At 41.5% G+C, this 24705-nt stretch overlaps 1 protein-coding gene across 1 annotated transcript; it reads left to right on the forward strand.

The window, feature by feature from the left end:
- Positions 1 to 10766: 10766 nt before the first annotated feature.
- On the forward strand, positions 10767 to 24115 carry LOC112219403 (stAR-related lipid transfer protein 7, mitochondrial). Its single transcript, XM_024380622.2, has 8 exons — positions 10767 to 11934; positions 12193 to 12356; positions 19812 to 19861; positions 20243 to 20353; positions 22169 to 22251; positions 22397 to 22496; positions 22630 to 22714; positions 23324 to 24115. The coding sequence occupies exons 1-8, from the start codon at positions 11474 to 11476 to the stop codon at positions 23488 to 23490; spliced, it is 1221 nt and encodes a 406-aa protein (XP_024236390.1). The 5' UTR covers positions 10767 to 11473; the 3' UTR covers positions 23491 to 24115.
- The last annotated feature ends 590 nt before the right edge of the window (positions 24116 to 24705 follow it).

The following is a 24705-nucleotide window of genomic DNA, read 5'->3' on the forward strand; positions in this document are numbered from 1 at the left end:
TGGTGGCTGTTTAACAGTCTGATGGCCTTGAGATGACAGCATCCCACGCAATAAAGTGCAATGTTATAGATTGTACAAACTCAAAATGGGCAAGACCCACATTTTCCAATAGCATGTGGGAGGCCTAATTGAACTCATTCTAAAATCACTGTTATGACCGCAGTGGAGTAGGCCTATCTTTTTCAAAATCACAACATTTTCATTAAGATTATTTTTTCTTCTTCATAAAAAATGCATTACTTCCCGTGACTGCAACTTTTTCTCTTTTTTTGATACAGTACCAGTCAAAATTTTGGACACACCTATTCACTCAAGGGTTTTTCTTAACTTTTAACAAGGCACACCTGTTAATTGAAATGCACACCAGGTGACTACCTCATGAAGCTGGTTAGGAGAATGCCAAGAGCTGTCATCAAGGCAAAGTGTGGCTGGCTACTTTGAAGAATCTCAAATATAAATTATATTTAGATTTGTTTAACACTTATTTGGTTACTACATGATTCCATATGTGTTATTTCATAGTTTTGGTGTCTTCACTATTATTCTACAATGTAGAAAATAGAAAAAATAAAGAAAAACCCTTGAATGAGTAGGTGTGTCCAAACTTTTGACTGGTACTGTATATATATATATATATATATATATATATATATATTAGGGGGGTAGATAGATTGTAGCTTCCATCAATGAAATTGTCTGCATTATATATATTTTGTAAAATACATTTTCCTTTCTTATTTTCCCTAACCCTATCACCCCTGTTTGTTTTTAATCCCATCCTTTAGATACCGTCAACCCCTCTCATCTATCTCTGAAGACCATCCAGTTTGATTTCTATTTGCCATATAATTTTAACTGTGCTGTTTCACTAAAGTTCTGAACCTATACACATTTTACGGACACAGTATATTTTACACAAGTTATCTTGTTTTTAGTCCCACCCTTCAGCTCCACTCAACCCCTCCCATCTATCTCTTAACACCACCATCACCATTTTTATTTATATTTGCCATATATTTTTCAACTGTGCTGTGCTGTTTCACAAAAGTTCTGAACCTTTCTATTCTCATTGTTTCTACAGATTGTAAATTGAAGATACATTTTTTTGCTAAAAGTATTATTAAATTATTGATCGATTGAATATGACTTTTCAAATCACCCAGCAGTGCTTTTTGCAGAGTTAGCTCCAGGTTAATGTTGCAATTCTTCAACCATTCCTGGATCTGCAACCAAAAACAAGCTACATATGGGCAGTACAAAAAAACAAATGGTCGTATGATTCTATCTCTTCGCAGCAAAATCTGCATAAGCTGGGACAGTTGTATCCCCATATATGGGGATACATATATATAAAAAGTTATATTGGTTGCAAGAATAGTGTATAATAATTATAATTGAACAATTTAAAGTTTTGAATCCGGTGGGTTTTTGCGTGTCAGTTTATAACCATGTGCCTCGGAATCGGTACATTGAAAATCTCTTCCCAACTTTTTTGCAATCTATATGGCATAGCTGTCATTTTTTGGGTCCTTAAATGACTGGTATACTTTTTTATTTATCACAATTTTATTTATCACAATTTATCACTGCAACTTGATAGGCAGAGATTATGATTTCTCAAGCAATTGTGATATGCATTTTATGAAAATAGACAATTCTCCTTCTGGTTGATCTGCATTGGAGTCACATCCCTTCTTTGTCAGCTTACATTTCAGCTCAGACTAATATTTATTCAAATCTTACAGTATTTGTTGTGAAGTGTAGTGGGGAGGCTAAACTCAAATATCCACACTGATCGTTCATTTGATGATAAAAGCACCAAATTTGACAGAGAGGTAGATGTACAAGATTCAGATTTTGGGCCATCACAGATTTTCCCCCCGGGGACCCAGGAGTCATTCCTATCAGCCGTGTGCTGTTTACTCCTGCATCAAAGTTAATATGGCAAGCTACTCCTTCCAGGATATGTTTATTTATTTATTTTATCCAGCCTTTAGCATGTGGTCCAAAACAAGGGAGGGAATGTTCTGATTAGTGGTGTAGTAGAGGGGAAACGCACGTAAACCCTGTTTATATACCTTTTATTTTATTTTTTGCAAGCATTTACCCACCTATAGTGGAAAAATGCATAAAAAATATAGGGAGCATTACCTGCAGGGGTACAAACTTGCCCCTTTTTGAGGATATTCAAGATTTTAATTTCAAAATAGGTAATCCGTGTGATTCTCCCACTGTGTGCTCACTAATATTACTTTCTCTGGTGCCTGTGCCATCATGCACTCCATGCAACAAACTTTGTTTCTGACTGGGAAATTTGGAATGCAACTTGAGGTAAGCAACCTGAGTTATATAAATAATGCTGCAATTATAGTTGATAAGAAGAAAATTATAGTTGCATGTATGTTTCAATAGCGAAACTTATTACACAAAAAAGTTATTAACATTAGTTATCTAACATTACCACCCTTCAATGAATAATGGTGTATGTTTCTCATATCAAAATTATTATTTTTTATTTTATTTCACCTTTATTTAACCAGGTAGGCTAGTTGAGAACAAGTTCTCATTTGCAACTGAGACCTGGCCAAGATAAAGCAAAGCAGTTCGACACATGCAACAACACAGAGTTACACATGGAATTAACAAACATACAATCAATAATACAGTAGAAAAATCTATATACAGCATGTGCAAATGAGGTAGGATAAGAGAGGTAAGGCAATAAATTGGCCATGGTGGCAAAGTAATTACAATATAGCATTTAAACACTGGAATGGTAGGATGTGCAGAAGATTAATGTGCAAGTTGAGATACTGGGGTGCAAAGGAGAAAGATAAATAAATCAATAAATACAGTATGGGGATGAGGTAGATTGGATGGGCTATTTACAGATGAGCTATGTACAGGTGCAGTATCTGTGAGCTGCTCTGACAGCTGGTGCTAAAAGCTAGTGAGGGAGGTAAGAGTCTCCAGCTTCAGAGATTTTTGCAGTTCGTTCCAGTCATTCTCAGCAGAGAACAGAAGGAGAGGCATCCAAAGGAAGAATTGGGTTTGGGGGTGACCAGTGAGATATACCTGCTGGAGCCATTGCTACTTGTGGGTGCTGCTATGGTGACCAGTGAGCTGAGATAAGGCGGGGCTTTACCTAGCAGAGACTTGTAGATGACCTGGAGCCAGTGGGTTTGGCGACGAGTATGAAGCGAGGGCCAGCCAACGAGATCATACTGGTCTCAGTGGTGGGTAGTATATGGGGCTTTGGTGAGAAAACGGATGGCACTGTGATAGACTGCATCCAATTTGTTGAGTAGAGTGTTGGAGGCTATTTTGTAAATGACATCGCCGAAGTTGAGGATCGGTAGGATGGTCAGTTTTACGAGGGTATGTTTGGCAGCATGAGTGAAGGATGCTTTGTTGCGAAATAGGAAGCCAATTCTAGATTTAATTTTGGATTGGAGATGCTTAATATGAGTCTGGAAGGAGAGTTTACAGTCTAACCAGACACCTAGGAATTTGTAGTTGTCCACATATTCAAAGTCAGAACTGTCCAGAGTAGTGATGCTGGACAGGCGGGCAGGTGCGGGCAGCGATCGGTTGAAGAGCATGCATTTAGTTTTACTTGCATTTAAGAGCAGTTGGAGGCCACGGAAGGAGAGTTGTATGGCATTGAAGCTCATCTGGAGGTTAGTTAACACAGTGTCCAACAAAGGGCCAGAGGTTTACAGAATAGTATTGTCTGCGTAGAGGTGGATCAAAGATGACTTAATGACTGAAATCTGTAGCCTATCTCCACTGCAGTGTATCAGACGAATGGACAGCGCCCTACACACTAAAGCTAGGCCATTTTGGTAATAAATATAGGCTACAAGATAGATAGGGTAATTTACCTATTACAAACAGCCTATGTGAATGCAACCGTACACACAGCTGTCTTACTAAAATAATGCAAACTAAATGCTGAAAGTAGTAGCCTAGTTATTCATTGATGCAAACAAAAATAATAAATAGCAGTTTGGTTTAGAATTTTGACAACATCGAAACAAATGAACGCGAACAGAATAAAATAGTGGAACCAAGTAGGCCAAGTAAACAAAATATCAGATAGATAAATTCATGACACAATCTATATTTAGGGTAGTTACATTAACAGTAAACAAACGCAGTAAACAAAAGGCGAATGGAGATCGAAATAACCAAAATATAGCCGACATCCTATTACAGTGAGATGCAGCCATGTACAGCTGTCTTGCCAAACAATTAGGCCTATAGGCCCGCTTCCGAAATGGAAAATCCTGCCGCACATGAGCAGAGTAACACATTGTGATATGGCACAATACACTTCTGTGGATTAAATTTGACCCACGTAATCCATGAAGCAATGCCAGCCTACCATAAACATGTTTCCAGAGTATTAAGATAGTCCAAATATGTTTTATGTAATTGTTATTCGCTGAACATTTTCTAATTTAATGCACATTTTTGTCACCTTTTTGGACCCTCACCAGTTTGCATCCCTGTACCTTATTCACATTGAACGGCAACCAGCGTTTACCAAGCTACTTTTAACCACTACATTACTGATTCTGATGCTATTTGATGAAGACATTGGCACTGCACATGCTGCAAACATTTTGCATCGTCAAATGTTCCCCTCTGCTTTCCCAGAGAGGGAAGTCAATAAAAATCTGTGCTACCCCTACTGCTTTCCATTGTAAACATGGTTCTCCACCCTTCCAAGTCTGATCTTATCATAACAGTCTGACCAATATGTAATTTGCGTGAACAACTGAACAATTAACATGTAAATATTTTAATTATACACAAATCTATCTGTGCCAAGGGTGGTGCTTTTATCACAAAATGAACAATTATTATGCTTAACCAATAGCCACCTCACTTGTTTCAAAGTAGTCAGCTACTTTCCTTTGTAGTGTAGTTTAGCTCCTCTCATATCAAGGATAACTGTTCACCCTAGTTCACAAAAAAAGCATGATATTATAAGAACCTAGATGTATTCTCTTTTGTATAGCCAAAGTCCTATAGCTTGTGTACATAATTGCATAAGAGCAGTAGAGTGAAATCGACAATATTTGTTTAGTGATTAAACTGTACTGTGTTTTTTAGTTTAGCATTACTTCCTAGCTATTGCAACTGTGCATTAGCATGGTATCCTTGGGACATCCCAACTCTGACGTTATCCCATTGAAGTTTAAAATGGTTAAGGTAAGGATTATGGTTAACAAGGTTAGGGTAAGGTTCAGTGTTGGGGAAGCTACTATGAAAATATAGTTTACCAAGCTACCAATTACTTCACACTGGAAGAAGTTAACATTAAAAGTGTTGGGGAGTACGAGTAGTGAACTATGTAGTTCAACTTGTAATTAAACTAAAATTTGCCGTAGCTTGGTGATAGTTGAACTAAATTCAATTCTTGGTAGAGTTAATGACTTTTTTGCTCTAGTTAACTACTGGAACTACATACTACTTTTTTGCAAAAAGAAAATATGGGTGATGTAGGCAATAATTTCCTTTCTTTTTCAGCATCAGACTTGCCTCGTTCTCACATAAAACATTAGTGTGTTCGAATACTCATACTAACCACACTATTTGTGGCGTGAATTGAGTATATAGTATGCTTATTGGTCATATTATGGATATAGTTAGTATGCCAAAAGTTCTCATATGTCATACTAAATTCCCCAAAATACGAAGTACACACGCAGAGGACACTATTTCCGTACTTTTAGGGCCCATAATGCAATTCTTCCAATAATGGGCGTGGCTTCACAACATTTTCAGATTTGAAGAAAATGGCGGAAAATATGCAACCAAAGTCTAATGAGAGCGAATACAAATTCATTGAACTAACTAATGACAAATGTTAAGAAAATGTTGAGCAATGTAATAAAGTAATGACTTTTCAAATAAGTTACACGTTATGTTGGCTGACAATTTGTTAGCTACGCTAACCTTACGAACTGAATAGCATTACAGCAATATGTACCGGTATGTTAGCTAACCTAACGTTAGTTAGATACTAATGCATCAAACTTGTCAGGCAGTATATTAACTATCTGCTAACTAACTAACCAACATTTATTGACTTGATTATTCACATCATTCATAGTTTAGTGGTATAGTCGTTGTGCGTTTCAATGGATATTGTTAATTCTGGCTATCTACCCTGATTTCAGAGCACTCTCACGTACGGTTGACTATGGCCGGTGTCAGTAAACCTCTGGGGAAAAAAACAATAAATTGTTGCCAGCAGCACAGTTAAAGTCACCACAGCTCTGCTATGGTGAGAAATGGTCAGAGTGAGGTGTTCTTTCATTTGTGTCTGGAAGTAACTAGCCAACGTTAGCCAGTTAGCTTGGGTTCTTAACTGCCGTTGAAAGCTCGGATCAACATTACTCCTCGGCCAGAACGTCCAGTGTGCTCTTAACGCTCAGACAGCAAAACGCTCTGAATTTGCAATCTGACAACGTTCTGGATTTACCAATGCCCAGTGTAGTATTATCTAAAATAAGGACGCACAAGGTTCTAGCTCCAGCATGTTTACTAACCTAACCCTCGCATGTCATACATTGGTACGGATACCCACAAGGGACATCCTACTACATCTTCCCCTCTCCCATGAACAAGAACTCAACATGCATAACCACTGAAGCATAACTGAAATGTAATTTGGAAACCAGTATTATTCTCTAACATGCTACTTCACATCCTGAAACAGTATGAACATTAACTTAGGTACAGTCTCTTTTTGCTGGGTATGGTCCCCAACAGTATGTTTTCTCTTCACGTAACATAGTCTTTCAGCCACTCTGGGGGCTTCACATCCATTTTTGGGTGCGCTTGTGGCTCTGTGAGCATTCTCTCTCCTTCACCCTATTTTCGTGTATTTTCTGTGGCCTAAGTCTGTGGCTGGAAGAGCTCTGAGGTGTGTTTTGTTCCTTCCTACCTTTTCTGAGCCTGTGTCCACCACATAGGAGCGTAGGGTATCTGCTTTCCTCAGCACTATTGCTGGTGTCTTTGAGTTTGTAATCCACACACGTTGACCTTCAGTCATCTCTGGTCTCTCCGTAGCACGGTGTCTCCGATTAAAGTCTAAAGTTTGTTTCAGCCATTTGTCCCTCTCAGCGAAGGCCTTCCTGTTAGGCCATCAGGGTTTAAGCTGAGCCGGCGTGACAGGCAATGGGGAACGCAGCCCCTGCCCATCAGGAGCTCGGTAGGCGACGGCCCATGATGCAGTGGTGTAACTCTGTAAGCTAACAGAGCCCTGTATGGATCCTTGTTCATTTTCAGCAGTCCCTTTACTATTTTCACAGCTCTCTCTGCCTCACCATTACTCTGTGCATGGTAGAGGCTACTGTTCACAAGTGTGAAGTCATATTCTGCGGCAAAAGCAGAAAAGGAGCTTGCAGAGAACTGGGGAGTGTTATCCGTAACCAGGACCTCAGCGATCCCTTGCCTGGAATTTCTTTTACCTTAATCCATTGATAACACCAGCTGATGTGTTTATGGGTGTCTTTGCTATTTCAATGCATCTTGAATATTAATCTACCACTAGCAGATGTGTCATTTTTCTAATAGAACATATCTGCCCCTACCTTTTGTCATGGCCGTTTTGGCAGCTCCGTTGCCATCATTGGCTCCGGATGACAAGGTTGACATTTTGTACAGACCTCACACTGGGCCACCAGCTTGGCAATCTGAGTACAAGCCACCACACCAACTGTTGAGCCCTCAGTCTGCATTTGGTTATGCCCATGTGTCCCTCATGCACTCTGTCTAGCATTTCTGGTTGTAGAGTCTCTGGGTTAACTCTCCGTTGTCCTTTCATGAGAAGGTCTCCATTACAGTGGAAGTCACTTTGGTGCACCCAATAGGGATTCAGCAGCGGCAGTTCCTCCTGCCTGGGCCATCCCTTTTTGCACTGCTGCACTATCTGTCGGCAGATGGGGTCTCGTTGTTGCTCTTCTGCAATCTGCTGCAGTTTGGTCTGAGATGCAGGTAAGCTGTCCCTTACTGCATTAATGGACACCTGTACCTCACCCTTTAGACATTGCTCCTCCTCTGATAATGGACATTTAATTGGGGCCCTGGAGAGTGCATCTGCTGTGATCAGTGCCTTCCCTGGCATATACACATATACACCAACTAGTAGGTGAATCTCAGTAATCTGAGGTGGAAGCGCAGAACTCTGGGAGGCAAGTCGTACAGTGCTTTTGTCCCTAACAGAGCCAACAGTGGTTTGTGGTCAGTCTCTGCTGTAAACTGCAGGCCAATAAGGTATTGGCTGAGCCTTTCACATGCCCATGTGATAGCCAACGCCTCCTTCTCCACTTGTGCATAGCTTTGCTCTGTGTCGGATAAGCTTTGGGAGATGTATGCTATTGGACGCCACTCCATGTTGTCCTGCATCTGTATGAGGACCGCCCCTAGCCCAAAGGATGATGCATCTGCTGATACTTTTGTCTTAGCCTGGGGACGATACTGGGCCAGCACTCTCTGATCCTTATGTCCCCAGTGGCTTTTGGAACCACTACCATCCCTGCACACCAGTCAGTGGGACTCTCTATTTTAGACACCGCCCCAATTTCTTCCATCCTCCCCAACTCTTCCTTTACTCTGGCCAATAAAGGGAGGGGGTAGTAAGGGCATAGGGAACAGCATCCTCTTTCAGGCGGATTTTGTCGTCACCTTCTATCCTTCCTAGACCAGAAAACACTTTGGGGAATTTATTTTTGAAAACCTCACCTGGGTCCTCCAGTTCGCTCACTCTCTCAATGAGTTGCAATGCTTCAATTGTTGGCAGCCCCAGCAACGGTCTGGCCAGAGTCAATGACGAAGACAGGCTGCATGGCACTTTTGTCTTTACTCTCCAGTTTAATCACCAACTGCCCTGCCACTGGTAATATCTTATTATTGGGCCCGTGCAGTTTTTTGTTTGCAGAGAGCAAAGGGCCATCTCTACTATATCTATACAACCAAGTTGGGATAGCTGTCACTGCTGCCCCAGTGTGTAGTTTAAATGACACAACCTCCCCATTGAGTGTAATGTCTGAATACAAGCCAGCATTGTTTTCCCTTACTTCTCCCAGAATGCTGCTGTCCTGCTGTACCTCCTCTGAGACCTCATGCATTTGCTTTAATTGACAGACAGCTGAAAAGTGTCCTCTCCTGTGACATTTCCTGCATTCCGCATCCTTTGCTGGGCAATCTTTCCATCTGTGGAAAGGGGATTTCCCACATTTGCGACAAACACTTGAACTAGCTACTGGTGCTGTCTGTGATTGTTTTCTCCATGTCTGTCTCTGTTCTGTGTTGCCCTCTGTTATTTTTTTTAGCTCAGTATGAAAATGTATTTATTTCCTCACTCTCTTCGCTCTGCGAATAGATCCTGTTGTTTTACTGTCTCACTATGCCTAACCTGGTTTACAGCTTTAGACAAGGTAAGCTGGGAATCCAATTGTAACTTTTCCGAAAGTTATATATATTTCTTATTCCCACTACAATCTGATCTCGGATCAGACTGACAATGTTCTGCTAGTTTGTGAACAGCTGTGATAAAACTGTCGGTGGTTTCACTGTGCTCCTGTTTGCGCATATTAAACCTAGCTCTCTCAAATATGTTGTGTCTCCCTACAAAATGCGTTTCAAAACGGTCTTTAACGGCACTGTAGTTAAGTTTCTCTTCCTCAGTCAACATTAAAGCATTTAATATATCCTCGGCTTCATCACCCATAGAGTAGATCAGTGTATTAACTTGAAATGCCTAATTTTTCACGTTTAAGCCTGATGCTACCCTGTACCTTTCAAAGCGCCTGATCCATTTTGGTCAGTTTTGAATGTCCATACAATCAAAATTCTCAGGGGGACCAGAGCCCATTGAACTTGGAGTCGCAAACCCTGAAATCCCGACAGTTTCTTCCTCTTGCAACATGTTGCTTAGCAGTAACTTAGTCCTTGCTCGTTAGCTAGCAAAATAATGATATGCTCTGTTTTATCTCGTCCCTGCTTCGAAACAGCCTGAATGTATGATTTACTTGGTACGTCCTTCAAGTTTATGTAATTATTAAAACCACTTCTGACACCATGTAGTATTATCTAAAATAAGGATGCACGACAACAAGGTTTTAGCTCCAGCATGTTTACTAACCTAACCCTCGCATGTCATACATAGGTACAGATACCCCAAGGGACATCATACTACACCCAGAGCACACCCGGAATCTTAAAATGTTTAGCCAGTCATTTGTTATGCTAACAAGCTAGCAAAAGCATCAACTTCTGTTAGACAGGCGAAGCTCTAGTACGCTCCACTGAAATGATACCATTCGTTTACAGTATACTAAAATGAACTAGTAGTATGTTAGGATGGGTATTCGAACACAGCCATTGTTTTGTGTAGTTTAGGGTTGGGACGTCCCAATGATCACGGATAGCATACACTCCTTTTCACCTTTTTTTGTATTTCACCTTTATCGTGGACCTTCACCGCATAATTAAATCAGGATCCCAATTTAACTGCTAGTGGCTAATCAGAAGATTGACACCAACTACTACAAATGAAATAGAACCCCAATGATAAGTAACCAATCAAATTTGTGTTGTCCAGATAAGGCGGGTACTCTCGAGGGGGTTGTGAACTCTATTGGTTAGTGCTATCCGGGATTGAACCCCATTGGCGTGAACAAGCTCTTGATCCCTTGTCACTAGTTACCACATCCACAAAGTCAAACGGTCTATATCTTAAAAATGTATGAAACAAAAATGAGCTTTTTGGTCTTAATTTAGAATGAAACATAAGGTTAGCGGTGGTTAAGGTTAGGTTTTAAATCTGATTTTAAGAAGATAAATTGTAGTAATAGGCGGGTTTTAGCCATGATTATGACTTTGTGGCTGTGGTAACTAGGGACAAATATCATGTCGACTGACTTCCATGTGTAAGAAAAACGTGATGCTGGTTATTGCACGGAGTTAAAAGTACGATAAAATTGGTGAGCTAGCTAATAATTGAACCGAATGGACTATTAAAAACAATAGTGGTTTATACGACTATTCATAAACTGTACAAGTGCCTGCTGTCACTCAAATACCATCGGTTCAATGGTGGTACGTTAGTTGGTGCTTGTCTCCTGCTCTTGAATTCCTTAGCTTAGCTAACAAGCTAATGTCAAATACAGTTTGAGACCTGGTTTGATACTTTGTCATCTCTTAGGCCTTTAAGCTAACAATATAACCACCTAACGTTAGAGTAATCTGCATCTTTGGCAGTGTTTGCTTCCTATGTTATATAAATGATTCGTAGTTAATTTCCCATCAATACTGACAGCGTTACAATTGACATTGTTGGTAACAAATACACCACAGATATCGCGCGTGATATGAAAGTTAACTAATAAGCGTGCACTTGCTTTAATTAGCTGTCACTTCTAGTGGTCGAACTTACTCTTGCACAATCAGCAGAATGTTTCAGTCTACACCACGGCAGTTTATAAATTTATGTGAAATCGGTGTATGTGCTGTTAGGGTTCAAAGCAGTAATACAGTGAGACAGGGGATTGGCAAGAGCAATGGAAAATCCGAAACCACGACATGGATTAGAAGACGCATGGGCCTGTTGTTATCATGGCTCCAGAGATCGGGGGTGGGCACCAGTAAAAAAGTGGCGTCTGACAATAAGAAGCAAGACTTGCTATCAATTTTTGCCAACCATTGTAGCTATGTGACAGGCCAGAGGCTTCGACGCGCCTATCAGATTGGAGAGCTTTACGCAAACCTGTACTCAGAGCGAACTAGGTGGACCCTGGTAGGAAGCATATGGCGTCGACTCCAGAGCAAGCACGCTTCCACGGGGAAGCTTGTGGCTGCACTGGCGGGTGTCTTCCTGTGGGAGGACGAGAAGGTCCGAGATGCAGAACTACACAGGTAGAGAGAGACATGCTGTTACTTCCAACTCTAAATGAGAAACATATTGTTGTGCATATAATTGTACACTGTTATTTGCCCAATTGTTTACATAGTGCAGGCATAGAATGTTAGGACTACCTTTACTTCAACCCTGTCCTGTAATGTGAAAGCAGGCAGTATGCTTCGCATGTTGAGTGTTTAGAACCTGTATATACAGCAACACCAGTACATGTCGCTTGTTATGGTAAGAACTCTTAACTCTGCTCACTTCCAAAGGTGTGGACTAGAGCTCCAAGCTTTGGAGTCAGTGAAGAATCTGAGTGCATCCTCAGAGAAGGATGAAGGGCAGGTGGAGACAGGCTGGGAACTTGTCATGGAGAAGAATAATTTCAAAGTGTGGAGGCGGCCAATTGAGGGAAGCCACTTATGTGAATACAGAGGTAAGCCTGCATTGTCACAAATCTTTGACACCCAGAATATGCAGTAAAACTTTCCTTTGTGACTATATGGTGTGTCATCATTTCATCAACCCTTTGATGTAGATTTGCACTTTTCCATTTTCTCTTTTTGCCTTGATCATCATCTACATGTCTGAGTTTATCAAGGGCTGACCCCATTTAGTTGACTGGTCGATAGGCTGTTGGTTGTCCAAGATTTCTATAGTCGAGCAGTAGCAAAAAAGAATGGTGTACAAGACACCTGTCTGGGTGAACTGTTGAACTGTTAACTAGTCCAACGCTATAAACACCTGCCTCTCGTTGCACTCCACAAGGAGACTGCCTGTTACGTGAATGCAGTAAACCAAGGTAAGTTGCTAGCTAGCATTAAAATGATCTTATAAAAAACAATCAATCAATCATAATCACTAGTTAACTACACATGGTTGATGATATTACTAGTTTATCTAGCGTGTCCTGCGTTGCATATAATCTGACTGAGCATACAAGTATCTGACTGAGCGGTGGTAGGCAGCAGCATGCTCCTAAGCATTCATTCAAACAGCACTTTTGTGTGTTTTGCCAGCAGCTCTTCGTTGTGCGTCAAACATTGCGCTGTTTATGACTTCAAGTCTATCAACTCCAGAGATGAGGCTGGTGTAACCGATGTGACCGAAACGTCACTCGCTCTGAGACTTGGAGTGGTTGTTCCCCTTGCTCTGCATGGGTAACGATGCTTCGAGGGTGGCTGTTGTCGTTGTATTCCTGGTTCGAGCCCAGGGAGGAGCGAGGAGAGGGACGGAAGCTATACTGTTACACTGGCAATACTAAAGTGCCTATAAGAACATCCAATAGTCAAAGGTTAATGAAATACAAATGGTATAGAGGGAAATTGTCCTATAATTCCTATAATAACTACAACTTAAAACTTCTTACCTGGGAATATTGAAGACTCATGTTAAAAGGAACCACCAGCTTTCATATGTTCTGAGCAAGCAACTTAAACGTTAGCTTTCTTACATGGCACATGCACTTTTACTTTCTTCTCCAACACTTTGTTTTTGCAGTATTTAAACCAAATTGAACATGTTTCATTATTTATTTGAGGCTCACTTGATTTTATTGATGTATTATATTAAGTTAAAATAAGTTAATTCAGTATTGTTTTAATTGTCATTATTACAAATAAATAAATAAAAATGACCAATTAATTGGTATCGACTTTTTTTGATCCTCCAATAATCAGTATCGGTATTGGCGTTTAAAAATCATAATCGGTCGACCTCTACTCAGTACTGGCACCTCAAATTTTCTACTGCTTGAGCTCCTGTTCCTCTTATAGAATATAAGAGCACTGATAAGAAGTAGTCAGGTAGGGAGATTTTATGACGTTTCCACTGAATCAGAGCATGACATTTTGTCCCCTTTCACTCTGAGTGGTTATCGAAAGGGAGAGAGCCTGAAAGATTTTTCAAATACATTGAGGAACTATTGCAATTCTCTAATGTAACAGACTTAATTTGCTTGCTGTTTGAAGTAAAGAAAATATTACTTTGTAGCCAAAGAAACAAACATTGTAGATGGGAAATTATAGGAATTAACAGTAAATGTACTCCTGGTGATATGTAATGGGGAATTGATATACACAAACATTCAAACACAACAATTCACACAATGATGTTATGAAACAATTAATGTGCACAAATATGCGGCAGAGCGCATTCTGGAGAGAGAAGTGCATTGTGCATCTGGTTGCATGGTCAATGTGATGTCTGCATTGGTCATGAAGCATTTACGGTCATATGGGCTCAGCAGAAGTCAGGGCATTCATACTTATTGCTTGTTGTGGAGCAGTATAGAGCTTTTGTCAAGGAAGTGAGATTTTGTTTTCTATAGGATGTACCACCCAAAATTAGGGAGGTGCATGGTGATGTGGTACGGCGCTCGAGTTGGCCTCTGCATGCTTCTGGAGGTTCTGCAATTGCATCACACCCTCGATAAGGAGCCTCCTACCACATTTTCGTGTCAAGCATGAATGGGCTTTTAGGTGGATCATTTCACTGAGATGAGCGCATACATACAGTTGAAGTCGGAAGTTTACATACACCTTAGCCAAATACATTTAAACTCAGTTTTTCACAATTCCTAGTAAAACATTCCCTGTCTTAGGTCAATTAGGATCACCACTTTATTTTAAGAATGTGAAATGTCAGAATAATAGTGGAGAGTGATTTATTTCAGCTTTTATTTCTTTCATCACATTCCCAGTGGGTCAGAAGTTTACATACACTCAATTGGTATTTGGTAGCATTGCCTTTAAATTGTTTAACGAGGGTCAAATGTTTTGGGTAGCCTTCCACAAGCTTCCCACAATGTTGGGTGAATTTTGGCCCAGTCCTCCTGCCAGAGCTGGTGTAACTGAGTCAGGTTTGTGGGCCTCCTTGCTCGCACGTACTTTTACAGTTCTGTCCACAGATTTTCTATAGGATTAAGGTCAGGGCTTTGTGATGGCCACTCCAATACCTTGGCTTTGTTGTCCTTAAGCCATTTTGCCACAGCTTTGGAAGTGTGCTTGGGGTCATTGTCCATTTGGAAGACCCATTTGCGACCAAGCTATAACTTCCTTACTGATGTCTTGAGATGTTGTTTCAATATATCCACATTTTACTACCTCATGATGCCATCTTTTTTGTGAAGTGCACCAGTCCCTCCTGCAGCAAAGCACCCCCACAACATGATGCTGCCACCCCCGTTCTTCACGGTTGGGATGGTGTTCTTCGGTTTGCAAGCCTCCCCCATTTTCCTTCAGAATGCTGAGGTAGCCATGCTGGTTAAGTGTGCCAAAAAAAATCACTGACCGTGTCACCAGCGAAGCACCATTACACCACCTCCATGCTTCACGGTGGGAACCACACATGCGGAGATCATCCGTTCACCTACTCTGCGTCTCACAAAAACATGGCAGTTGGAAGCAAAATTCTATAATTTGGATTCATTTTCATCGGTCTAATGTCCATTGCTCGTGTTTCTTGGCCCAAGCAAGTCTCTTCTTATTGTTGGTGTCCTTTAGTAGTGGTTTCTTTGCAGCAATTTGACCATGAAAGCCTGATTCATTCAGTCTCCTCTGAACTGTTGATGTTAAGATGTTTGTTGCTTGAACTCTGAAGCATTTATTTGGGCTGCAATTTCTGAGGTGCAGTTAACTCTAATGAACTTATCCTTTGCAGCAGAGGTTATTCTGGGTCTTCCTTTCCTGTGGCGGTCCTCATGAGAGTCGGTTTCATCATCGCGCTGATGGTTTTTGCATCTGCACTTGAAGAAATTTTCAAGTTCTTAATTTTCTAGATTGACTGACCTTCATGTCTTAAAGTAATGATGGATTGTTGTTTCTCTTTGCTTATTTGAGCTATTCTTGCCATAATATGGACTTGGTAAAAGACAAAATATTGCTGTCTTCTGTAAACCACCCCTTGCCACAACACAACTGATTGGCTCAAACGCATTAAGAAGGGAAGAAATTCCACAAATGTATTTTAAGAAGGCGCACCTGTTAATTGAAATGCATTCAATGTGACTACCTCATTAAGCTGGTTGAGAGAATGCAAAGGGTGGCTACTTTGAAGAAAATGAAATATATTTGAACTTGTTTTGGTTACTACATGATTCCATGTGTTATTTCATTGTTTTGATGTCTTCACTATTATTCCACAATGTAGAAAATTGTAATAATAATAATAATAACCCTGGAATGAGTAGCCTACTAATTCTGCGAGCACCAAGCCTCACAACCACATGTTGGACAAACAACTTCACAAATTCATCAGTTTTTAATCTTTGCTATGCTGTAATGAAGGCTTTACACTTTTTTTTCCGTTAGACCAGCCTCTGTTATCATTTATAATTGCGGGTGGCCCGTCAGGAAGTCCAGGATACAGTTGTAGAGCGAGGTGTTTAGTTCCAGGGTCCTTAGTTTAGCAATGAGATTTATTGGCGCTATGGTGTTGAACGCTGAGCTGTAGTCAATGAATAGCATTCTCACATAGGTGTTCCTTTTGTCCAGGTGAGAAAGGGCAGTGTGGAGTGCGATTGAGATGGTGTCATCTGTGGATCTGTTAGGGCAGTATGCGAATTGGAGTGGGTCTAGGGTTTCTGGCATGATGGTGTTGTGAGCCATGACCAGCCTGTCCCCAGTCCACCTGGCCATGCTGCTGTTCCAGTTTCAACTGACCTGAGCCCTAGGACCATGCCCCAGGACTACCTGACATGATGACTCCTTGCTGTCCCCAGTCCACCTGGCCATGCTGCTGCTCCAGTTTCAACTTCCACCTGACTGTGCTGCTGCTCCAGTTTCAACTGTTCTGCCTTATTATTATTCGACCATGCTGGTCATTTATGAACATTTGAACATCTTGGCCATGTTCTGTTATAATCTCCACCCGGCACAGCCAGAGGAGGACTGGCCACCCCACATAGCCTGGTTCCTCTCTAGGTTTCTTCCTAGGTTTTGGCCTTTCTAGGGAGTTTTTCCTAGCCACTGTGCTTCTACACCTGCATTGCTTGCTGTTTGGGGTTTTAGGCTGGGTTTCTGTACAGCACTTTGAGATATCAGCTGATGTACGAAGGGCTATATAAATACATTTGATTTGATTTGATTTGATTTCAAAGCACTTCATAGCTACTGACTTGAGTGCTATGGGGGGTAATCATTAAAGCAGGTTACCTTCGCTTTCTTGGTCACAGGAACTATGGTGGTCTGTTTATGTAGATATTACAAATTTGGTCATAGAGAGGTTGAAAATGTCAGACACTTGCCAGTTGGTCTACGCATGCTTTGAGTACATGTCCTGGTAATCTGTCTGTCCCAGCGGCTTTGTGAATGTTGACCTGTTTAAAGGTCTTGCTCACATCAGCTACGGAGAGCGTGATCACACAGTTGTCATGAACAGCTGGTGCTCTCATGCATGCATCAGTGTTGCTTATCTCGAAGCGAGCATAAAAGGCATTTAGCTCATTTGGTAGGCTCGTGTCGCTGAGCAGCTCGTGGCTGGGATTCCCTTTTTAGTCCATAATAGTTTTCAATCCCTGCCACATCCGACGAGCTTCAGAGCCGGTGTAGTAGGATTCAATCTTAATCCTGTATTGACGCTTTGCCTATTTGATGGTTCGTAAGAGGGTGTGGCGGGATTTCTTATAAGCGTCAGGATTAGTTTCCTGCTCCTTGAAAGCTTCAGCTCTAGCCTATACCTTGTTGAGGATGTTGCCTGTAGTCCATGGCTTCTGGTTGGAAACTGTACATACGGTCACTGTGGGGACGTCATCGTCGATGCGCTTATTGATGAAGCCGATGACTGAGGTGGTGTATTCCTAAATGCCATTGGATGAATCCCGGAACATATTCCAGGCTGTGCTAACAAAACAGTCCTGTAGCATCTGCATCATCTGACCACTTCCGTATTGAGTGAGTCACTGGTACTTCCTGCTTTAGTTTTTACTTGTTAGCCGGAATCAGGAGGATAGAATTATGGTCAGATTTGCCAAATGGTGGGCGAGGGAGAGCTTTGTATGTATGTGTGTGTGTGTGGAGGAAAGGTGGTCTAGAGTTATTTAAAAAAAAAAATCCTTATGTGGCTTGCTGGTTGAAATGAGGTAAAATGAATTTAAGTTTCTTGCATTAAAGTTCCCAACCACTAATAGTGCCGCTTCTGGATGAGCATTTTCTTGTTTGCTTACACAGCTCGTTGAGTGCGGTCTTAGTGCCAACATCGGGTTGTGGTGGTGAATAGAAGGCTACGAATAATATAGATAGTGTGGTCTACAGCTTATCATGAGGTATTCTACCTCAGGCGAGCAATACCTCCAGTCTTCTTTAACCTAGTGTTCAGAGTTTGCTATAACCAATTCATTGATGTGATTATGATATGCTTTAGGTCAGGCCCTATTGGTCTCGTGCATGCAATGCATATATGTGTCATGGAAAGAGAGCAAGGGTTGGGAATAGGGAATGTTTTAACTAAACAAATGAGGGATTTAAGTAAAATAACTTAATTGATTGGACATGATTTGATTTGGAAAGACAAACACCTGTTTATATAAGGTCCTACAGTTGACAGTGCGTGCCAGTGAAAAAAAACAAGCGATGAAGTCAAAGGAATTGTTCATAGAGGTTCGAGACAGGATTGTGTCGAGGCACAGATCTGGGGAAGGGTACCAAAACATTCCTGCAGCATTGAAGGTTCCCAAGAACAGTGGCCGCCATCTTTCTAAAATGGAAGAAGTTTGTAACCACCAAGACTCTTCCTAGAGCTGGCCGCCCGGCCAAACTGAGCAATTGGAGGAGAAGGGCCTTTGTCAGGGAGGTGACTAAGAACCTGATTGTCACGCTGACAGAGCTCCAGAGTTCCTCTGTGGAGATGGTTGTCCTTCAGGAAGATTCTCCCATCTCTGCAGCACTCAGGCCTTTATGGTAGAGTGGCCAGACGGAATCCACTCCTCAGTAAATGGCACATGACAGCCGCTTGGAGTTTGCCAAAAGGCACCTAAAGGACTTTCATACCATGAGAAACAAGATTCTCTGGTCTGATGAAACCAAGATTAAACTCTTTGGCATGAATGCCAAGCATCACGTCTGGAGGAAACCTGGCACCATCCCTACGGTGAAGCATGGTGGTGGCAGCATCATGCTGTGGGGATGTTTTTCAGCGGCAGGGACTGGGAGACTAGTCAGGATCAAGACAAAGATGAACGGAGCAAAGTACAGAGAGATCCTTGATGAAACCTACAAAGGGGGCAAAGTTTCACATTCCAACAGGACAACGACCCTAAGCACACACCAAGACGATGCAGGAGTGGCTTCGGGACAAGTCACTGAGTGTCCTTGAGTGGCCCAGCCAGAGCCCAGACTTGAACCTGATCGAGAGACCTAAAAATAGATGTGCAGCGACACTCCCCATCCAACATGACAGAGCTTGAGAGGATCTGCAGAGATAAATGGGACACACTCTTCAAATACAGGAGTGCCAAGCTTGTAGCGTCATACCCGAGAAGACTCAAGGCTGTAGTTGTTGCCAAGGTGCTTCAACAAAGTACTGAGTAAAGGGTCTGAATACTTATGTAAATGTGATATTTTGTATTTTTTTTCTACATTTGCAAAAATTTCAAAGCCTGTTTTTGCTTTGTCATTATTGGGTATTGTGTGTAGATTGATGAGGGTGGAAGAAAACAACTTGAATCAATTTTAGAATAAGCCTGTAAAGTAACAAAATGTGGAAAAAGTAAAGTGGTCTGAATACTTTCCGACTGCAGTGTAGTTGATTTGATTAAAACGCGTAGGATGTGTCCTATATATGGAAAAATACACATTTTAAAATTTCGACCAATCGATTGTATGAAAGAACAGATTTATATTTTGTCGGACATCCCTGGTGTCATCATTAAGACCCCTTTCCCTCATCTTTTCAGTTTGGGGTTCTTATAACGACGTCACCCCCCGACAGTTCTTCAATGTCCAGGTACTAAGCTAGTTTCCTTTATGCTAACTGTCTAAATTGATAAATTCATTTAATGCAACAAAAAAAAAAACATTTGTGTGAAAGAGGAAACTTAGTGCTTTTAATGAACCCGTAGATAAATGTATTCTGTCGAAAAATGGGTGGTGTCACCTGTACAAGTGACTTGTGTGTAGATTCAGCACCAGATTCCCTGTATGTTCATACGCTCCTCTTGCATTTGAGTGTCTATGTCCATATTTAGCTCTTGTTGTTGTCTATTTACCCAATTGCGCTTGGTGGAGTGTAAGGTTTTTGTGCAAGTATGTAGCTCTAGGTGTTGTATGTGCGTGCTATATTACGCCTCTGCTCCTCTCTTGTCTCATGCTCTGCCCTTTGCCCCAGTTGGACATGGAGTACAGGAAGACGTGGGATGCTCTGGTTCTCAAGCTGGAGGTGGTGGACCGGGACGTCAATACAGGCTCAGAGGTTGTGCACTGGGCCACACGTTTCCCTGTAAGTTTCCCCTGCCAACTCACACACTAGAAATGCAGAACTTGTGCTTATCATCAGTCATGCACTTGTGATATGCCTCAGTGGTTTCTCTCTGATGTTACAAAGTAACATTTGTTGACTGTTGTGAGTGCTTCATGTTCTTGCCTTGCTCATGATGCTCTAATTTGATTATTACAGATACTTGCAAGCAGACAGTTTTAATGCAAAAGAGAGCACTGAATCCAGTTTCACACAGATATGAGCTGGTGAAGGGTAGGCTACTAGGAGTTTTATGGTGCTTTCAAGACAACTGGGAGCTTTGAAAAATACGAGGTCAAATCATGACGTCAGTGATCTTTAGGTCAGAGCTCTACAAAGAGGCCCAAGTTTGCGATTTGGAATTCCGAGTTAGATGACCGTTCCCAGTTGTTTTGAACATGGCATTAATGCTCAGTTCCCACATATGCTGAGCATTTGTTGGCTGCTTTTCCTTCACTCTGCGGTCCAACTCATCCCAAACCATCTCAATTGGGTTGAGGTCGGGTGATTGTGGAGGCCAGGTCATCTGATGCAGCACTCATCACTCTCCTTCTTGGTCAAATAGACCTCACATCCTGGAGGTGGTTTGGGTCATTGTCCTGTTGAAAAACAAATGCTAGTCACACTAAACGCAAACCAGATGAGATGGCATATCGCTGCATAAAATCAGTGTCACCAGCAAAGTACCATCACACCACCACCTCCATGCTTTACGGTGGGAACTACACATGCGGAGGTCATTCGTTCACCTACTCTGCGTCTCACAAAGACATGGCGGTTTGAACCAAAAATCTCAAATTTGGACTCATCAGACCAAAGGACATATTTCCACCGGTCTAATGTCCATTGTTCGTGTTTCTTGGCCCATCAAGTATTTTCTTATTATTGGTGTCCTTTAAGTAGTGGTTTCTTTTCAGCAATTTGACCATGAAATCCTGATTCATTGTCTCCTGTGAAGCATTATTTGGGCTGCAATTTCTGAGGTGCAGTTAACTCTAATGAACTTATTCTCTGCTGCAGAGGTAACTCCGGGTCTTCCATTCCTGTGGTGGTCCTCATGAGAGCCAGTTTCATCATAGCGCTTGATGGTTTTTGCGACTGCGCTTGAAGAAATTTTCAAAGGTCTTGAAATTTTCCGGAATGACTGACCTTCATGTCTTAAAGTAATGATGGACTGTCATTTCTCTTTGCTTATTTGAGCTGTTCTTGCTATAATATGGACTTCGCCCTATTTGGTTAGCCCATCTTCTGTACACCACCCCTACTTTGTCACAACACAACTGCTTGGCTCAAATGCATTATGAAGGAAAGAAATTCCAAAAATGTACTATTAACAAGGCACACCTGTTGATTGAAATGCATTCCAGGTGACTACCTCATGAAGCTGGTTGAGAGAATGCGAAGACTATGCTAAGCTGTCATCAAGGCAAAGAGTGGCTACTTTGAAGAATCTCAAATAGACAAATCGAAATGTATCTTATAACACTTCTTGGGTTGCTACATGATTCCATGTGTTATTTCATAGTTATGATATCTTCACTATTATTCTACAATGTAAACTTTTGACTGGTACGGTGTACATTTTTTTTCCTCCGGATTTTGGAAATTCTCCTGCGAATGCATTTACATATCAGGCGACCCCACATGGGTCCTAGCTTGGGAACTGCTGCAGTATTGTATTTTATGAAGCAGAAGCAATGTTTCCTTGAATAAGGGCTGTGTCGTAGGTCAGATGGCAACATGTTGTGTCCTACATTTTATATTGTATTTTTGATTTGTTGGATTATCTTCCCACAGTATCCCATGTACTCAAGGGACTATGTTTATGTGCGTCGCTACAATGTTGATGTGGAGAATAATCTGATGGTCCTGATCTCCAGGTGAGGGTTGAATTCATGTAAAATAGTTCTATTTAAATACAAATGTGAGGTAATTTTGTATCACTTTTTTCCCCCACTCAGATGCTTGGAATATTATTTTTACTCTCCCTCTTCTCCCTTTCTCTACTTTTTTTGTGTCATTTAGAGCAGTTCAGCATCCTGGAGTCCCAGAAACTCAGGACTATGTCAGAGTCCACTCATACCAGTCCAAGATGGTCATTCGCCCTCACAAGTCCTTTGATGAGGTGAATAGAGAGGCCCTTGAAGACAAGACAACAGATAATCTTACCCTATAGTGACATATGATTTTTGTTCTATGCTTATTGTGTGCATGTTAGATTACAGTATCTGACCTTGTCATGTCGTCCTGACCCACAGAATGGCTTTAACTACCTTCTGACCTACAGCGACGACCCTCAGACCGCCTTTCCCCGCTACTGTGTGAGCTGGATGGTGTCCAGTGGTGAGCCCTCATACTCCTGGTTTCTCTTCACTGAGCTTAATGATTATCCCCAAGTGTAAACTGGATGTAGTAATTGTTAGAATATCAAACAAAAGATATGGGATATTTACAGGAACAGCCCTCCTTATTCAAAAGGACAGCCATCTGTTCATCGTAAATGTAGGTACTGTCCGTACATAGTCAGATATTTCTCTGAAGCGACACAGCTGAAGTGCTTCACTGAATCAATTCTCAGTGATCTTTACATCAAATGCAGCCACTGACAATGCAAAACTATTATATTGCCCTAACGCAATGGGAGAGGTATAGTTTTAAAAAAATATTTAAATATGTTTTTTTTTTAGCCTGCGGTAGCTGGGCTACAGTTATTGGCTGATTCTTCAGCATGACCCACAACTTGATCTGCTGGTATTGTAGCTCACTGCTTTACTTCTTGGTCTGATTTACTTTTATCTGGATGGAGAGTCACCTTGGGTAGAGTATTCAATCAAACCCTTTAAAATGAAAAAAGTAGGTAATTGAGGTCTGCAGTCTCCACTGCCATGAGTCTGGTTTGCCCTGTGGTTGTATGTTATCCTGGTCATCAGCTTTTGCCCTCCTCACTCATAGGTATGCCTGACTTTCTGGAGAAACTGCATACTGCAGCCCTGAAGGCTAAGAACCTGGAGGTAGGGATCTATGATTATGCCAGCGCCGTGAAGTCCAACGACACCAAGCACCAGCCCAGCCAGGACCGGCTTGGGGACAACACGCACCCTGGGCAGATCTACGCCTAAGGGCCTTTTTTTTTTTTAGCAGGGTTGGTGAGAGTAACCTGCATCTGCTCGCATACAACAACCTTCAAAACACAGGCTTTTGGACACAAGGGGTGATGGGATATCAAATGAAGCTGGAATATACATACATTGAAGATATGCCGTACTTGTGCTATACTGTTGCTATTTGAGTGGTTATAATGGTCATAGCCATATTGATAACATAATTGTCATGAGAAGCTTAAACAGTACCAACAAGAGCCTTTGGAGGAAAGACTTCTCTTTTTCTGCCAGGAGAATTGTCATTGGAGCTTTCTGCCTTGAAACAATAGTGCTAGAAAGCCAACATCCTGAGGGGAGAGGTGTCCATCATGCCTCCTTTTGTTAACTAGCTGCTACACCAACTAGCGAGACTGCACCAAAAATATTACCCCTATAGAGATGTTGCCAAAGCATTGTTTCTCACTCCATCCACCATGTCTACTAGTTTCTTCCAGCCACCTTGTTTGTGTTCCTTATTTGGTCATATCCGCACTGAAATAGCTCGCTGTGGAGGCTTAGCTACATGCATGCATGCATAGTTTGTTTATACAACCGAGAAAGGAGAACATCTATAAATAAAAACGCTGTGATACCAGGAACTCAAGGAACATGCTTTTTAGCTGAATTCCCTGGCACATTAACTTCCACAGATGAGTGGATTTAAGGGATCTAGTGGTATCTTTTTCACGTTATGGGATTAGTGATGTTTTTGTCTGCAGAACTGCGGTTTCTCACTTCTTTGTCTGTCACGCCTCGTCTGTGTTTAAACTGCCAGGTCACCTCTAACAGCCTTCTGAAGATTACCAGTGTCTTCCTGTCCAAGGTGTCTTATGGCAACTGCAAAATCCTCTATGGGGCAAATGCTCTTTCTGGTTTTTGTTTTACAAACATTGCAGTTCCCCTCCACTCGTCCATGTTTTATGCCCTGATCCAAAAATTCTATAAAAAATAAGCATGTGTTCCTGTGCCACCTAACTATCTGCTTTCCAATGGAATGGATATTTACATTATCCAGAGTGACTTACAGGAACAATGAGGGTTAAATGACTTGCTCAAGGTCACATTGCTGTTCTGGTTAGTGTTTATTGGCTTATTTCACTGTAGAGCCTCTAGTCCTGCTCACTATACCTTATCCAACCTATTAGTTCCACCACCCACACATGCAATGACATCTCCTGGTTTCAATGATGTTTC

The sequence above is a fragment of the Oncorhynchus tshawytscha genome, linkage group LG20 (genome assembly GCF_018296145.1).
Source record: "Oncorhynchus tshawytscha isolate Ot180627B linkage group LG20, Otsh_v2.0, whole genome shotgun sequence".
In the NCBI taxonomy this organism is placed as follows: Eukaryota; Metazoa; Chordata; class Actinopteri; order Salmoniformes; family Salmonidae; genus Oncorhynchus; species Oncorhynchus tshawytscha.

Bases quoted from the DNA above. Each gene is read 5' to 3' on its own strand.
- LOC112219403 (XM_024380622.2), top strand. From the start codon at position 11,474: ATGTTTCAGTCTACACCACGGCAGTTTATAAATTTATGTGAAATCGGT. The intron at 20,354-22,168 runs GTAAGTTTCCCC...ATCTTCCCACAG, and splicing joins ACTGGGCCACACGTTTCCCT to TATCCCATGTACTCAAGGGA. The intron at 22,252-22,396 runs GTGAGGGTTGAA...TGTGTCATTTAG, and splicing joins CTGATGGTCCTGATCTCCAG to AGCAGTTCAGCATCCTGGAG.